General features: G+C 43.5%; 1 protein-coding gene across 1 annotated transcript in view; it reads left to right on the forward strand.

The window, feature by feature from the left end:
* The window catches only part of LOC128612768 (neurexin-3a-beta-like), a 117,109-nt gene that overhangs the window by 25,896 nt on the left and 74,654 nt on the right, over positions 1 to 16,559 (forward strand). The window contains 1 exon segment of the mRNA XM_053633161.1: positions 14,292 to 14,476. Within this exon segment, the coding sequence (XP_053489136.1) occupies positions 14,292 to 14,476 (185 nt within the window).

The raw sequence follows: 16,559 nt of genomic DNA on the forward strand, positions 1-16,559 counted from the left end.
ATGCACGCACACACACACACACACACGCGCGCGCACACACGCGCACTTGTATGCATGTGCAGGTGTAGGTATCTCTTTGCAGCTGCTTGCTGCGGTGGCGGTAAAGCCATTGTTACTTAGGAAGAAGAGGCAAAACAACAAAGCAGGTGCTATCGCTCGCTCCCACGCACTGCCTCTTCTCGTTTGTTTGGCGTTTTATTTTCAGGAGGCTAATGCGATAAGAGCTCCGGCACGTGCCGTACCGCATGCCTGAGTCACACAGACACGGAGAGAGAGAGAGAGAGAGAGAGAGAGAGAGTGTGCGAGAGAGAGTGCGCGAAAGAGAGACAGCAAGCAAGCACTCGCCCTAATTTCCTTTAGTGTCCACTTCTCTCAGTTATTTATCCAAACCTGCAGAATCCTGCGCTATTGATGATAACTGCTGTATTTTGGATGCGAAGCTGCTCTGTGACTACGTTCACTTTACTACAGGATGTGGCACAAATCCAGTTATTTATTTATTTATTTATTTATTTTTTAAAGACCCGAGTGATATCCAGAATCGCCAACAGGTTCCACCCATCGCGATGAGTCGGACCAAGTCGGACGATTTAAACGTTCGACAGAAAATGACGCGTCTGCGGCTTTAAGATTGACATCGTTTTTTTTTTTTTTATCTCGCGTACGTTTTTACTGAAATGTGTCCGGATCAGAGCGACAAAACAAACGCACGAAATTTCCCTAAACGCGCCCTGTCCGTGCTCACCGAAGAGATAAAGTCGTGAATGTCTTCTAAGTTAAGAAAATTAAAGGTGTGATTGTGAATATTTTTCCTTTCTTACTAGTAATAATAATAATAATAATAATAATAGTAGTAGTAGTAGTAGTATAAGCCATCGTCTCAGAACGAGAGTCTGGAAACCCGGTGTGTTTTTCTGTCCGGAATACTTGTTTGTCTTTGGTTTATCTTCTTGTCAGTCATTTCACAGACGCGTCCTCGACGCCCCTTCACATCCCGCCGTCTCCTGTTTCTCAACAGCACTCTACCTCAAACGTTAGGCTGTCGATCGCACGTCTTCTGGAAAAACAGTTCGTATCGATCGCTGGGTTTCCGTTTACTCTGAAAGCGTCGTCGTCGTCACAGGAATGATGATGCACCTGATGGTGAAGAAAATCGAGGAGCGCTCGCCGAAAAAGAATAAAATAAATAAAACCTGGATCGTGCTCCGAAATCATCTGGATGAGATGAAAGCCTGGAGCGTTCGCTGGGAGGTTCTTCGATACAGCAGTAAACATGATGGATGACGCATGAAAGCACGTGTTTTGAGTACGTTTTTTTTTTTTTTTTTTTTGGCTAGACATGCTGAAAAATGGCGTCGGTTAAAGTTGTAAATGACGTTCTTGGCAACAAAAGGATTTTTCAGTTATCGATGGCCTGAAATATGTATTTCGAATTCCAAATGCAATCTGCTTGAGATATTTGTCTCTTCTTCGCTTTAGTCATAAAACCGAGTCCATCAGCGACCTAAAAAACAACCCCAGATATTCATCCAATAAGATGCATGATTTGGCTTGATCTTCATGGCGTCGGGAAATCCAGCAGCTGCATTAATCATTCTTTGAGCAGACGACTTTAGAGAGTTCTCACCGCTGTTATTGTTTGAAAAAGCTCAGCCGAGCCGTGGTTATTTACAATCGATGGTGGAGGGGATGAAAAAAAAAACCCCCCCAACGTAGCCAGGGTGTGTCCGAGAGGAAATCTCCAGCGCGATAACGCAAGAGTCTGATGAGAAGATGCGCGCTAGATATGAACCGTTAGCGCTGTTTTGGAAACTTACAGGAACCAGATCTGGTAGTTTGTTTCCATTCCATCTAATACGTTGGTATATCTTTTACACCACAGCTCCTCGATTCTGATTGGTCAGGATCTGTCGATGTTGCTCGTTCTATGTAACGTTTCAATACGTCAGCCCGTTTAGAGGGACTCGTACAGCGCTCGGACGCACCACGTAACTGCTCGGTCTGTTGTTCTGAGAGGAGATGTTGCTCTCCATTCCGTTTATGGAAGGAGTCTCCAGTGTCAGGGCATGGGTGATGAGTGATGAGTGTGCGAATCCAGCCTGAAGCTGCAGTCTGATCTGAAAGTGCAAAAAAAAAAACCAACTTCTACGAACACTTCGTCGCATTTCTGCTGCCGGTGCACGGTGGTATAACTGTTGTCATGACAACAGACTGCCCAGGTTTCATTCTGGACTGTAAAATTGGGCGGGGGGGAGAAAAAGTGAAGTTATTACTTCACCACTGAGGAAAAGTGCTTAGAGATGATTGGCGTTTCGTTCGAGGCTATCAGACAAACAAATTGCAAAGAAGTCGTGCATTTCCTCGACGCAAGGAGGCAGTTCTTTAACATTTTATTCATTTTTATGTTCATTTTCCCATTTTCTCACAATTTGGTAATTTACCTGTTCAGGGTTGCCATGGTGGCAGTTTTTAGGACATATTTGGGGTGGTTTTGGAACAAGATTACTGGTTAAAAAACTAATTCTGCAAGTGAGACAGTATAAAATTTTTTTAAAAAAGTCCACGGTCACGAAGTTCTTGTTTTCAAGCAAATACTGTCGTTGATTATTTTCCTATGACGTCGCAACACTGGGTGTATTATTCCTTAATCATGGAACTGTAAACAATAACCTAAATTCGGGGGACCAGTAAGAAACAGTCAGGTGTAACTTGTGCTTAATGATGTCTCGGTTAGCGTTGCTAGTTTCTACGCTGTTAGCATCGTTCCCCCAAACCGCACGTGTCCGTACCGGCTGATCTCACGCCCCACCGCTCTCTAAAGCGCCCTCCCTGCGTCCGAAACGTCCTGCCCGACCCCCTGAGGATTTTCCTGCGTCCCCGCCGTATTTATTATCGAGTTCCCCCGTTGTTCACTCGCACGTTCGTCTTTTGTTCCTCCCGTCGACCACGTATCGTGCGCCGTCGTGTTCCCCACGATCCGCTCGAGTTTTTTTTTTTTTTTTTTTGGAAGAAATTGAATCATTCATCATAATATAACCTTAAGAAACGTGAAGGAGGGACAATGGACGCAAACGATAATGGCCAATTATCCACAGACGGCAATCAGGAGCGCGGCGCAGAGCCGTAGAGGGGAATTAATGCTAACGGTGTGAATTGCTCTTGGGCGAAGGAGTTAGCGAGGAGGAACGGGCTAGCGCTTGAATTAAATTCCGGGCGGGGGGGGAAAAAAAAAAAACAACCCTTCCCATCAAATCGCATCGCTTTTCAATATCGCCTAGTTTACCTCCGGGATGTAAGAGCACCGTTAGCGGTATTAAATACTCGTTCTTTCTAGGAAGCCCTTATGAGTACAGTAATAAAACGTTATAACGCGTTCATAAGACGTTACAGTACCTTTTCATAAGGCTAATTAAGACTCCTTTCGTATTTGCAGTATTAGATGTTACGAACACTACGTAGAACGCATTCTCGTAACAGGTCATAATGCATTATAATGCTCTATGCTTTACTGGTAGGCTTTTTTTTTTTATAGTATTGCCAAGGTAATATGTCATGGACACTACTCTGTTAACAATTCAAAGTCGTACGCGGCCTCGTAAGTGATTATAACGGCTTTCGGAACACCTTAGAAATGCGTCATGACATGTTATGGACGTATTCATAGGACAGTATACGTACGTGTTTACCAGTAAGTCTTAAACTTCCTGTACCTTTTCCTAAGAATTGTTCGTCGTTGGCAGCGCACTATGTTACGAACACTACTTATAATGCATTCTGGTAACAGGTCATAACGCATTATAATGCGCTACGCAGGATTAGTATTGTTTTTGGGTTTTTTTTACGTTTTATGAACGTTACGTAGTTATAATGAACGCGTTAACAACGGTGGCTGTGAAGTCGAACGTCTTTTCATGAATGATGGCGTATGCTTTATGAACGCATTATAACACGAGATGACCTTGATGGGAAGTGTTACCGGCATATCTAGAATAAATCAACCAGGATAAATAAAGCGCGACAGACGAGAGCTGGACCGGTCAGTGATCACGGTACACGGCGTCTGTCTCCGTGTTTGTGTTTTTAGGGCGGTCATCAGTCATTCTCTGTGATTACGATGCCTCTCATTTTTCTTCTCTCTTTTTGTTGTGTTTTTTTTGTGTGTGTGTGTAGCGTACAGTCGAGGATTATTCACAGGAGACGAACGCTGTCTGCATAAAGGATGCGCCGCTTTCCGTCCAGCTGGCCGTGAAATAGTACGTGACAGTTATTTGGAAGCGGCGTTCTCGAGCTCCTCGGGTTTCGCGCGGTTACAGTGAGCTCATCAGTCAGCGACAGGCGTTTCAATCGGCCGCGCCGCGTCACGTCGCATCGCGCGCCGCCACGCCGAGGAACTTTGAAGTGTGAAACGCGATTGCTCTGCCCACAGGACACTTCAATAATAGATGATAGCCGTGTATGATCGTCGCGTGGAATCGCGCCTTTCATCCCCGTCGCTTTTCAATTAGCTCCGTGCTCTTTCGGCGTCGGTCGGGGAATGAGGATCGTTTTATTGCGCCGGCGTGGTGTCGTCGGGGACGTCTGCGGATTTGGGTTTTCATCCAAGGAACGTAGCGGTTTAGCGGATGCAGAGATCGTCATCGATTTAGCGTTTCAGTTTGTTTAGATCGTAACGGGAAATAGATACGCAGGAACGCACTCAAGAACAAACCGTTAACGCGATGATGGGGGGGGGGAACTGTTTTTCTTCTCATTTAAAAAAAAACAAACAAACGTCAACTTAACGTCGCACTTTACCTGTATCCTGATTTAGCATACGTGCTTATTTCTGGACATATTTGTAAAGGTCAGATGTAAAGTGTGCCGGGTTCGGACCGCGCTCCGTCGGACAGATCGGATCGTCTGTTTCCACTTCGCCGCACGTCGTGACCTTGCCAGAGAAACGAGTCGCGTTAATGCGCTAATTTAATAAAGGTTTCCTGCAGGGCTACAGATTCATGCTCTAATTCACACTCGCGTTAGGCTTAAGATTCCAGAAATGACTTGCCCTCCTCGTGGTATTTAAATCAGTCGCCGTTGCGTTTGGGGAAAACAGTTACAGGAAAATAATCGCTCACAAACGTAATCGTCTCTCCATGCGAGCATGTCATGGAGTGTTTCTTTTATTCCTCTTATACAAACTGTTTATCTGTCCATTTATAGTTACGCTCGAACGGAATGGAAGTTTAGTGGTTTTTAGTATGAACATGTCAGCCTCGAGGTTATCTATAAGCGAGCGCGCGCCGAAACGATTCGCGTTTGCAAGATATACGCGTTCAGAATCGACTTCGAATCGTCTTTCTCCGTCACCGATACGGATCAGCGGTTTCGATGACATCATTCTGCACTTCAGCTTCTCATCAGATTGTCTGTCCAATCGAACACTCTCTAGAATCTGCAACGTCACGTGACGTCCCGCCTTGACTTCCTGTTTCAGTGGAAATTGGATCAACACATCGAATAACGCCGCGCATTTCGAGACTCTCAATGGGGGCTTTAATGCTGGAAACCAGTCGCGTCGTAGAACGTAATATACGTATGGCCGTCCCCCTTCGGGATTACGCGACTCTGCGATCGCAGAAACGAACGCAAACTCCGCGGTATTCGGAAGAGCTCGCAAAGGATCAAAATTAGAGCAGAGGTTCCGAGCCGAGAATTCTTTTATCGTTAGGGTTGGATTATATGCACAGCTACCTGCGTACGCTGTTACTATAGAAACGACAGCGTGTTAGAACGAGCACGTTAATATAATCCGTGTGAATTTTTTATTTATTTATTTTTTTTTTTTACTGATTTTGCGATAGAAAGTGAACGACGCCTTTTTCGGCCCAACCCGAATTGAGAATTTTCACTGAGTCACATCGCTGTGTATTTCAGTTCATACTGAGTAGATGGTTATTATTTATTTATTTATTTTCCAATGTTCTTCTCTGGGGCATTGATTTAAAAAATATATATATATATTTTGGGGGGGGTTTTTGTTCTCAAGTCTGAAAGCGCTATGACACATTTGAGCAGCGCTCCTTTCTGTAATGATCGGCGTTATTGAATTTTTACACTCTGGGTGGGGGGGGGGGGGGGGGGGGAGGACGAGCCGCATGGCCTCGGGACCTCTCGCTTTCACACTCTCCTCCCTTTCGCTAGCCTGAGACGAGATGCATGACCTGAATAATGTTGGTCATCCTGCTTGGGAAGATGGAGATGGATTGTGTGTGTGTGTGTGTGTGTGTGTGTGTGTGTGTGTGTGTGGTTATACTCTGAGCTAAGCCAAGCAGATCGAGCTTTATCAAAATCCTATCTCTTCTCTCAGCCGTGCCAGTTTAGCCCGTATCCTCTGTCTGTTTGATGCTGCAATGTACTCTGACATGTCTGATATTAGCCCACTGATAAATACACACACACACACACACACACACACGCTGACTGCTCCATAGACACGTTCACACTCGTGCTCATGCAGATGCGTTGACGTGTGGATACAGGAGCGCCTTGCTCCTGCTCAGGCAAGTTTTGTACACAAAGACTAAATATTGCATTTTTAATTAGATGGGATTAAATAATAATAATAATAATAATAATAATAATAATATTAGTGTTCCTGACATTAACACTTCCTAACCACAGCACATGACAAATCCTAATTCCTTTAATTAGCTAGCTTCTTCATTTAGATGAGTTCTTGCTAGTTATGTTAGCTAGTAGTGTAGTAATGTTCTGTTGTCCGTAGCTGGTCAAGTTCGCAAAAACAAGCTAGCTAATCTTCGGCAAAAGCTAGGTAAATATTGTGTACATAAAACCAATAGCTATGTTTGCTAGAAATCTAGAGAATGTTAGGTTAACTACCGTATTATTTAGAATTAAAGCGAGTAGCTAGGTTTGCTAACAGGCTGTCTGTCTACCGTATATCTAGCCGAGTTCCCTGACATGCTAGGCTAGGCTTGTGAACCAGCTGATTCAGCTTCGTCGGACTATTCCGTTGTGTAATTCAAAACGAGCAGCCGTGTTTCCAAGCGAGCTAATGCTAACTGCTATACAGTAGTAGTTACTTTCAATAAGGACCTAGCTAATCCTAGCTAATCAACTTTTACATACATACTGCTATTGTTAAAGCATTAGCTAAGTTGGCTAGCACATGAGCTAATGTTAGGTTAGTTATTACATCGTGTAAATAAAACCAACGTCTCGCTAAGTGAGAGATCTAGCTAACTGAGCCAACTGTAAGCGAACTACGTTACTGCGTAGGTCGAAGTAGCTAACATCCAGGAGTCGAGTTTGTTAGTAAGCTAATTAGCATTAGCTTAACTGTGAGATTAGCTTCGGTTAGACGCGGTGCTTTTTTTTACATTTATAATCAGGTTTTTTGAATGATTATTTATCGGAAGGTGACAGAGTGGAGGTGGAAAGTGTGTGTGTTTCAGATCAGATAAGAATTTCGACCCGGAGTGTATCATCTTTCTGTTCTTATCTCGCGAGCAGCTCCAGCCCAATTTCTCGTCAGATAAATGTGAAACCGTCTCGCACTCTGTACGCCGTAACACTGCGCTGTACTACTGACCTTCTCTCAAGATCACTCCACCGGGAGTCTGAATGCAGAAACTAGTCTAATTCTGATACTATTTCAGGAGCTGTGTGTGTGTGTGTGTGTAGGGGTGTGTGAGAGAGCGAGAAGAGGAGAGAATAAATGAAGCAGGAGCTAATGTTCACACTCTGGTGAGAAAGTCGACGCTCTCATCGAGCAGGTTTTAATTCTGGATTGGAATATTTAAAAAAAAAAAAAAAGCCCGTCTGGTATCCATGGCAACGCTGCAGAAGCTGATCCCGGATCAGCTGTAGTTCTAAGTCCAGAGAGGAGGGACAAAATGAGAAAAGAGAGAGGGAAAGAAAAAAAAAAAAACTAGAGCGTGAAAGTAAGAAAAAGAAAGAGAGGACAGAAGAAGGGGAAGAAGTGAGATCAAAGATAAAGAAAGAAAGAAAGAAAGCGGGAACTAAAGAATAAATAAATAGAGGATAAAAAAAAAAAGGATGAAGGAAAGAGCAAGCAAACAGAAAGAAAGACGGGGAACTAAACAGTAAGTAAATAGAAGACGAAAGTGAGAAAGGAATGGAGGGGACGGAGGTAAAACGATGACGAAAGAAAAAAAGAGGATGAAAAAAGGAGAACAAAAAAAAGTCAGGATGAAAGAAAGAGAGAAAAAGAATGAGGTCAGAATAAAGAGGAAAAAGAGAGGGAGCGAACAGAGACAAAATAGAAGACGAGAAAGAAATGGAGGGGGGAACAGAAAGGAGACAAAAGGGGAAAAAAAAAGAGGATGAAAATAAACGGACATGTGATGAGCAAAAAATTCAGGATGAAAGAAAGAAAGAAAGAAAGATGGAGGGAAAAAGGAAAGAATGGATGAACGTTCTAACTAAAAGGAAGGGAAGGAAGGAAGCACTTTCACTGAGCTAAGTCAACTTGTGAAGTGTTACGACGCAGTGTTAAGTAAACAAAGAAGCGTCACTTGGACGCTGGAGATTTGTCGTTAGATCAGACGCCTGTTGGAGTAAGTCCTGATCAGACTGTAGGTTTCTGATAGTTGCTTATGTAGATGTCATTTAGCCGTACGGACGCTGTACGAACTGTTCGTAAGGCACAGACGCTGGCCCCGTGCCCAACCCTCATCGGGTTAGTTTTAATATACGAGTTGATTAGCGGAAATGGTTGCGAATGCGTCTGCGTGACGCACTTTGTGTGTATGATGCAGGTCACGTGACCTTCCTCTTCCTCCTCTTCCTCCTGTAAGCCCAGACTCCTTCATGCTGACGTTTCTGTTCGTTTTTCCTTTCATCCGTCTCCGGCGTGCAGACCCGGCGTCCTCATGCAGACCGTACAGCGCCGGAGGACGAGGCCTTCGCCACGCAGCATATGCTGCATTAACGTTTCATGATGGATGCTGTTTCTCCTCCAGCTGGAAAACTTCAAAGCGTCCGCGTCCTCTTTCTCAGCCAATCCGTTCGAGGACCTCGGCAGCGCTTTTAAACCAGAAAATCCTCCACGAGACTCCTCTACGTTACACCCGGGGACAAACTGAAAAATCCTAACTGCTTCGTACGCTAGGTGTTACCGCTGGGGGAGACGACACTATAACATCCACAGCGTGATGAATGACGTCGCAATATGCTTTTTATTTCTTTTTTTTTTAATAATTACAGACGGACACTGGAAGCAGCTGCAGCAATGTAAGCATTTTGTAAAAAAAAAAAACATTTAAAATAAATAAAAATTAATTAAAAAAAAAGTTTAAATAATTACACATGGACTGTAAACAGCTGATGCGATGTTATTTTTAATTTTTTTTTTTTTTTTTTTTTTTTTTTTTTTTTTTTTTTTACATTCAATTACTAATCCCCTGGGGGGGATATAGTAAAAAAAAAAAAAAAGCAAAAATGAAAAAAGACACTACTTTAAACGAATAATTATCTTTCACGTGCGCACGTGAGATTACACGTGTAATTTTTTTAAGGTCACTCGATTTCTCGTTTTCTTTAAGAAGGAAAAAAAAAAAAAGCATCTTGTGATGCTTGATGCAAAAATTTTTCTTTTTTTGGCGGAATGGAATCGGCGAAATCGCCATCGCGCGAAATAGTTTCGCACGCTCTTTCGCCGTGATGTTTGCCGGCAAATGAGACCTTCTACCTGTACTCGTCTTCGACGCACGTGAATCGAAGACGCCGTCGTGATGACGTCGCATTTGTGAGATCTGTCCTTGGCCCAAATCTGCAGCGGCGGTCGTTTTGGAACGTTTTCCTGATTTTGCCTCGGTTTCCGTGACCGGAAGGACCGATGTACATCATCGTACACGTGGTGTGCGGAACCAGCGCCTTTGAGAACGGCCCAGCCTTGCCAGTGTTTACGTGGGACGTGGGGCGTACTTCTCTATGCAGCTTGCGGTGTTCATCTGTGCCAGATTAGACCGAACCGAGCAAAGCGAAGCATCTGGAACCACAGATACCCCCGTCTGTATTGATGACTCGTTGGTGCTGCGTTAATTTAAAACCACACGTTAAAAAGAAAAGAAAAAAAAAAAACCCTGAGGGAACTTTAACACTGTAAAATGTGTTACTATTGTCATAATCCCACGCACGTCGTCTTAATGGAACATTTCCTCCAGTGCAGCCATTAAAGCTTCGTCCCCAACACGATCCTTCACTTCACGCCGTTTGATACGCTCAAAATAAGTGTCTTTTATTCCTCTTCCGAGAGCTCGCGTCCTCGTTTAAAAGCTCATCAAGTTAAGATTCCATTAGCAGGTTTGTTTCGAGCAGGATAATTGATAACAGGATAATTGATTAAAAGCATGTCTCCTCTTAATATAGACGTTTTTTTTTTTTTTTTTTTTTTGGCTTTGAACAAACCGTCGATACGTCTTCATCCTGTTAAAAAAAAAAAAAAAAATTTAAAAAAATAAAAACTCTCCACTACTTTACTCCTTCAGTTTGAATCGCACCTTGGATGTATTCCTGAGCTCATCAGCATGCACAAAGGCAAAGGCACACTTTGGCTTTTTAATTGTTTTAAAAGCTTCCCTGTTTTCCGCTCGTCCAGCCCAAAGTGACGCTAAAACACCTCCATGTGACGCAAATGAAGCATAATAACCTTTAAGTGCTTTTAGCTTTAAAAAAAAAAAAAAAATTGAGTTCTTTCTGGGGTTGTTTTTTTTTTTTTTTTCCTCCATGAACAATTTTCTTTTGCTTTCCTACATATCAGATGAGTTTTGTCTAAAGGGGAAAATATTTTTATTGTGTGTATATTATTAAAGCGGCAGTTTGTCACTTTAATAATCCTCCACTGTACGTGAGGGGAATCGCAGTGAAAACACCGCCGAACTGCCATATTCACGCTACTTCGGTTCACTCGCTCTTTTCCAGCTGAGGGGGCGGAGCTAACCGACAGGCCGGAAAACCGAAACGAAGAAATTCTCCGTGAGCGTAACCTTCACTCGTATACGGGTGCATCTCAAAAACTTTTGGATATCGTTGGAAAAGTTCGTTTTCCCGCGAGAAAAGGCTTGAAATATTTCACTTTGTGTAATGAATCTAGAATATAGGAAAGTTCCACTTTGTGAATGAAATTACGGGGGGAAAAAATGAACTTTTCCGCGATGTTCGAATGTTTTTTGGACATGCGTCTGTAATCCCTCCACTTGTTTTAAAACTACACGTATCTTCTGAGTCGCCTTTTCGGAAAGGGGGAGAAAAAAAAAAAAAGATCATGCAGTAGTGAGCACAGAAAGTGCAACTTTTCTTCACAGAAAGCGAAGAAGTAGTTTTAAAAAAAACCTTCCCACATATAACCCACCCCCATCCCTAAAATATTTCACGCCTTGCCGGGTGGCATTTTGGGAACATATTCAAAAAATGTCAAACAGCTCATCTTGGGCTGGGACCGGAGATGTAAACACGAATCTGAAATGAAGAAACTAGCCGAGAAAGTAGATGTATACTTGTATAAAAGGCAGAGCTGAGCAGGCTGAATTTGACCAGAGGCGGGGCTTATTTCTGGGTCAGAAAACAATGTTGCTGGAATTTAAACATTTTAGAAACTAGTCAAGCAGCTAACCATTGCTTTCGTCATACAGCCCCATCGTCTCTCTGTCAAAACCGTGATAGCCTTGTAGGTCATCCTTTAAGGAAATAGGGGCAAGGTTACTTTGACAGGGGGGCGGGGTTAATTTCTGGGCCGGAAAATCGTAAACAGAACCCGGTTTCTGAAACGATCATACTAGCCGTTTTAGTCGTTACTTCTCTTGAAACTGAGTGCCTTTGTATGGGGTTGGGTTTTTTTTTTTTCTGGTAATGAAAAGCAGCAAAGGGTTAACAAGTACACTTTCATAGGGGGCGGTGCTAATTTACGGGCCAGAAAATTGTAGACAGTGTCTGAAATGAGTAAACTAGCCAGATATGTTTTGCAACTTCTGTTGAAACTATGAGTAGCTTTTTGTGTCGTCTTTCAAGGAAAGTAGGCCTAGCTGAGGAAATCTGCTCGACAGGGGGCGGGGATATTTTTCTTTCCAGGCCAGAAAATTCTAAACAGAAGCCTGGGTTTGTTTTGTTTCGTTTTTTTTTATATATATATATATGTATATTTTATTTTATTATTTATTTATTTATTTCACAAAAAACGAGAGAACTTTGAAAATGTATTTTGCGATCGCTATACTGATGGCTTTCTCGGAAGCATCTCTGACATCATGATCATCACACATGCAGGAAGACTTCTTAACAGTTACGAACGGCACCTTTAATCATGTCGTAATCACCCACTGCGCTTTCAGCTCCTTTATCCGTTTTCTGCATCTGCCGCATATAAATGATGCATGCAAGTATTCTATTATGGCTCGCAACACCCGAATCCCGGCTGCTGCCATTTTATTTATTTATTTATTTATTTATTTATTTTTTTGCCAGGGTCTTATATTAAAGTGTGTGAGATGGAGGATAAAAATGAAGGATGGAGAGGCGAATGGAGGAGCTGTGAGCCCGGCGGCTGGGTAATGGCATTGTTACTGAATTGTTAGCGAGGCGGCTGAGCTCCGGGGCCAGATGTTCCACTTGACATGGTACTTGAGTGGAGAGTCAGTCGGCCAGCTGTCTTCTCATCTCGTCTTTTTCTCCTAGAGCGCTCGGCGCTGTTTGCGAGGACCGCACTAACTCCACTCGATACAAAATAAACGCTCTAGGACTCTCTCTCTTCCTTCCCCGTCTTTGCCCGGGTCACCCTGTACCGCCCGTGTTTGCTTGGACGTGATTAACACGGCGCCGATTTTCACCAAATTATACGTCCGCGCTCCCTTCCTTTGAACTCCGTTCCACCTTTACCTTCATGTAAAATGCATGATTGTGAAAATTCGTACATCAAAACCTCCCGGTGTTCTTTCCCGTGCGGAGTTATATTTAAGGAGCGCGGGTCGCGCCGTTTCTCCACAGACTCCTCTGGAGAATTTCGGACTCGAGAAATATATGGCTCCTGTGAACCGGGTGCAGGCATTATTCATGCCCGGGAACCGATCGGAAGCGGCGCGAGGTGCAGAGGAGAGGCACCGACGACTTTTAAAAACGCCAGCGTCGGAGTCTGCGGCCTAGTTGTGTAAAACCGAGGAGGACATTTTAACGCCGTGTCTCTTTTGAGATTATCGTCATTATATTTCGGTGTGAACGGAGGTCGCTTGTCGAACAGACCCTCAAAGAGTATTGACATGTAAAGCAGGGCTTTCGTGCAATGTTTATTCTTGTACGCCTTTATTCAGAGTCTTATCGTGCTGAAACAAGGAATGAGAATAACGGAGTTTAAGCAGATTAAGTTAAATGGAATGGAACATAAGATGTGCTAAAACTTACGAAGCACCTTGTAAAAATAGCACACGGACTTGGACAAGACCGTGGAGAGAGGAAAAAAAAAAAGAGAGCGCGAGAGAGAGAGTATTGGCTTTTTTATTATCTATCACACTTCCTGTGCCACATTATCTCTGTCAAGTCTATTTATGTAGCACATAATGCATATAAAATAGCCCCATTGTATTCGCCTACTGTTTTATTATCCTCCATATTAGGATTTTATGAAGATTAAACCGTAAAAAATGTCAACTTTCTGTTAATACAGTCCAGGATGATATGTTAATCATTGTACATCCTTATCACACAAGTACCGTTAATAAAAAATTTAGCTTTAGCTACATTTTTTTAATTTTTTTTTTATTCGAAGCTCCAAATGTATCGAATCCCTGTTTAAAGAAGCAGTTTGTCATTTGTTGGTGAATTGCAAATACAAATACAAATAGATTTTAATCCTTCCTGTTTCCCCCAAATATATAGAACCCCGCTGTGTTGATATTTTAAGGAGAAGGGGCAGAGCTGAGCCTGGGGGTGGAGCTTGTTTCCTGGTCAGAAAGATGTCAATGTTGTGTGTATAAGTCTAACACAGAGTAGCTAGATTCACTGCAGGACAGTCGGGTGTATTTTGATTAAAAATGATGATTATGTGTCTAGGAACTTATTATTATTATTATTATATGGATTACAAATGGCCCCTTTAATTATATTTTCCATCACCCATCTCTCTTTAAAATCTGATTTCTACACAGTGGCATTCTTCATCACGTTACACACTGCTGACTTCCAGACTTCACCTTAAATGACTTTTATTACAGTGTCTATGAGGTATAATGGAGTCTCACAATCACCTCCCTTCAAATTTCCTCTACAATTCTTTTCCACAGCTGGAACGACGTTCATCTTCGGGAAAGGCGGAGGTCTCATCACCTACAACTGGCCGGCTAACGAGCGGCCGAGCACGCGTATGGACGCGACTGACGGTGGGCTTTCAGCACCTCGCTGAAGGATGGCAATTCTGGTGCGCATCGACAGCGCTCCGGGTCTGGGAGACTACATCATGCTCCACATTGTGAGTCCTTCTTCCTGTGTGTTTAAATAACGAATCCGCTCCAGGGCTCCCGGTTCGACCCTGAGCTCGGCTTTCTGCCTGCGTGGAGTTTTACGCTGTGATGTGCTCCATGTTTTTGGGCCCTCGCTCGGTTTCCTCCCAAAAAACATGCAGGTGGGTGGATTAGTGACTCTAAATCGCCCGCTATGCGTGAGTGTGTGTGTGTGTGTGTGTGTGTGGTGCCCTGTGATGAACAGAGTAACACTCGGATGTATTTCCCCTCACACCTAGTATTCCCGGGATGGGATCTGGATATACTGCTTAGATGAAGATGAATGAAGATTTACGCACATCGTTTCTTTGCTTATTTCTAATAATTATTAATTTATTAATAGCGAATGTAAAATTGCGACGCGTCTTGTTAATGCTAGCGATCACTGAGGGTTCAAATCGGAGACCAGACGAACGTGGAAACAAAACGACACGTTTTTTTTTTTGTTTTTGGTATCATATGGAAATTGACCGTGGTTACGGGTTTTGCCTGGGGGCGGAGTTAGTGTCCCTTTTCTTACGACTTCTTTTATACAAAAACAAACCGCGTCACTCTCGCTCGATCAGGTTTACACCGCTTTCTCGCTCGTTAGTTCAGACCTGCAGCATTGTCATGTTCCGAAGCCCCCTCCTCTCTCTCTTCTCTCTCTCTCTCTCTCTCGCTCTCTCTCTCTCTCTGCTCTCTCAAAGCTATTACTAAATCCAAAGCGTTTCACTTAGAGAGATTTTTTTTATTCCAGCAAAAGCGCTCCTGGACGTGCGTTTGAGTAGCATTTACATTGTGCCGGCTGATAGCAGCAATTTGATTTGTATTTGAATGATGCACTTAGTCAAATAAATAAATAAATAAATAAATAAATGCACGCTAATGGCAGCTGAGCGGTGTGACGGCTCCTGTAAACAACGACTGCGTATGGAGAGTGGAAAGAGTGGCACGTGCGTGCGTACGTTCGTGAGACACACCTGATGATTATAGAAGTGGCTAGGAATCGGGTCATATCTTGTTAGCGGATCTTGTTGGCTAATCTCTGATGAAAAGGAAATACGAAATCTTTCTTCACGCTCTATCGTGGGTGCACTTTTTTTTTTTTTCTTGTTTTTTTTAAAAAAAAATTTTTATGTTGTACACATGTTGTACAAGCCTCTGTACGTGTATAGTGAGTTAGCTGAAGGGCAGCTGGTTTTGAACGAGCATGAACAATGGTTTTTTTCTTGTTGTTGTTTGTTTTTTCCCCCCTCCCTCTTTGCTTGTGCTTATTAATAATTAACCTGTGGATGTTGATCTGATCGCAGCGCTGCAGAGGTATAAGGCGTGTGCGCACTGCTCGTACTGTCGATCTCGGAATTCCATTTTTAAGCGTCGGGATCGATGAGGAACTCGACTCGAATCGCTGATGCCCGCACCTTTTATTTATACGCTGATCAATCATAACATTAAAGCCAGCTGCTTAATATTGTGTAGGTTCCACTCGTGCCAACCAAACAGCTTCAGGCATGGACTCTGGACGTTAGAAGCAGGTCCTTTAAGTCCTGTAGGTCGCGAGGCGGGGCCTTCGTGGATCGGACTTGTTTGTCCGGCACGTCCAACAGACGATCGATCGGATCGAGATGTGGGGGATTTGGAGGCCGGGTCAACACCTTGAACTCTTTGTCATGTTCCTCAAACCGTTCCTGAACAATGTTTGCAGTGTGTCATGTCAAGGAGCTGCTGAAAGAGGCCGCTGATATTAGGGAATACCCGTTACCATGGAGGAGTGTACTTGGTCTGCAAGTACACACACACACACACACACACACACACACACACGCACCCGGCCTCCACATGATGTAAAAGAAAACATGATTCACCAGACAAGGCCACCTTCTTCCATTGCTCCACGGTCCAGATCTGGTATGCTCATGTGCCCACTGTAGGAGCTTTCGGTGGTGGACAGGGGGTCAGCATGGGCACTCTGCAGCTACGCAGCTCCATACGCAGCAACCTCTGTGCGCTGTGTGTTCTGACTCCTTTCTATCAGAACCTTTCCAGCAATTTGTGCTACGGTAGCTCTTC

Source organism: Ictalurus furcatus, chromosome 9, assembly GCF_023375685.1.
Source record: "Ictalurus furcatus strain D&B chromosome 9, Billie_1.0, whole genome shotgun sequence".
In the NCBI taxonomy this organism is placed as follows: domain Eukaryota; kingdom Metazoa; phylum Chordata; class Actinopteri; order Siluriformes; family Ictaluridae; genus Ictalurus; species Ictalurus furcatus.